The 951-nt window shown below is 46.2% G+C and overlaps 1 protein-coding gene across 1 annotated transcript in view; it reads right to left on the bottom strand.

The window, feature by feature from the left end:
• Positions 1 to 472, bottom strand: part of LOC112072335 (zinc finger protein 678-like) — a 3,002-nt gene extending 2,530 nt beyond the window's left edge. Inside the window, exon 1 of the mRNA XM_024139733.2 lies at positions 410 to 472. Coding sequence (XP_023995501.2) covers positions 410 to 472 — 63 coding nt within the window. The remainder of the gene's footprint in view (positions 1 to 409) is intronic.
• Positions 473 to 951: the final 479 nt, after the last annotated feature.

Here is a 951-nt window from a genome sequence, read left to right on the forward strand (position 1 = left end):
TTGATAAGCACTTCTTAAGAACAAATTCTATTTACAATGACGGCTTTGAACAGTGGTTAACTGCCTGTTCAGGGGCAGAACGACAGAATTTTTTACCTTGTCAGCTCGGGATTCGATCTAGAAATCTTTCGGTTACTGGCCCACCACAACCACTAGGCTACCTGCCGCCCCATATGGTCAAGCTGCTCCACAAACAGCTCAATAGGGTTGAGATCCGGTGACTGTGCTGGCCACACCATTATAGACAGAATACCAGCTGACTGCTTCTTCCCTAAATAGTTCTTGCATAGTTTGAAGCTGTCTGGGTCATTGTCTTGTTGTAGGAGGAAATTGCTCCAATAAGCGCCGTCCACAGGGTATGCATGGCGTGCAAAATGGATGATAGCCTTCCTTCTTCAAGATCCTTTACTCTGGACAAATCTCCCACTTTACCACCACCAAACGCAACCCAGACCACCACATTGCTCACCATGCTTGACAGATGGCATCAAGCACTCCTCCAGCATCTTTTCACTTTTTCTGCGTCTCAATGAATGTTATTCTTGCGATCAAACACCTCAAACTTAGATTAGTCTGTCCATAACACTTTTTTTAAATCTTCCTCTGTCCAGTGTCTGTTCTTTTGCCCATTTTAATCTTTTTTTTTATTGGCCAGTCAGAGATATGTCTCTTTCTTGAAACTCTGCCTAGAAGGCCAGGGCATCCAGAGTCGCCTCTTCACTTGAAGTTGAGACTGGGTTTTGCGGGTACTATTTAATGAAGCTGCCAGTTGAGGAATGTAGGGCATCGTTTCTCAAACTAGACACGTCCAACCCACCTCTCCTTTACTGACGCCCCGTCCAATCACCTTCCCTTTACTGACGCCCCGTCCAACCACCTCTCCTTTACTGAAGCCCGTCCAATCACCTCTCCCTTACGAAGCCCCGTCCAATCACCTCTCACCAATAATCT

This window comes from Salvelinus sp. IW2-2015, unplaced genomic scaffold, assembly GCF_002910315.2.
Source record: "Salvelinus sp. IW2-2015 unplaced genomic scaffold, ASM291031v2 Un_scaffold1894, whole genome shotgun sequence".
In the NCBI taxonomy this organism is placed as follows: domain Eukaryota; kingdom Metazoa; phylum Chordata; class Actinopteri; order Salmoniformes; family Salmonidae; genus Salvelinus; species Salvelinus sp. IW2-2015.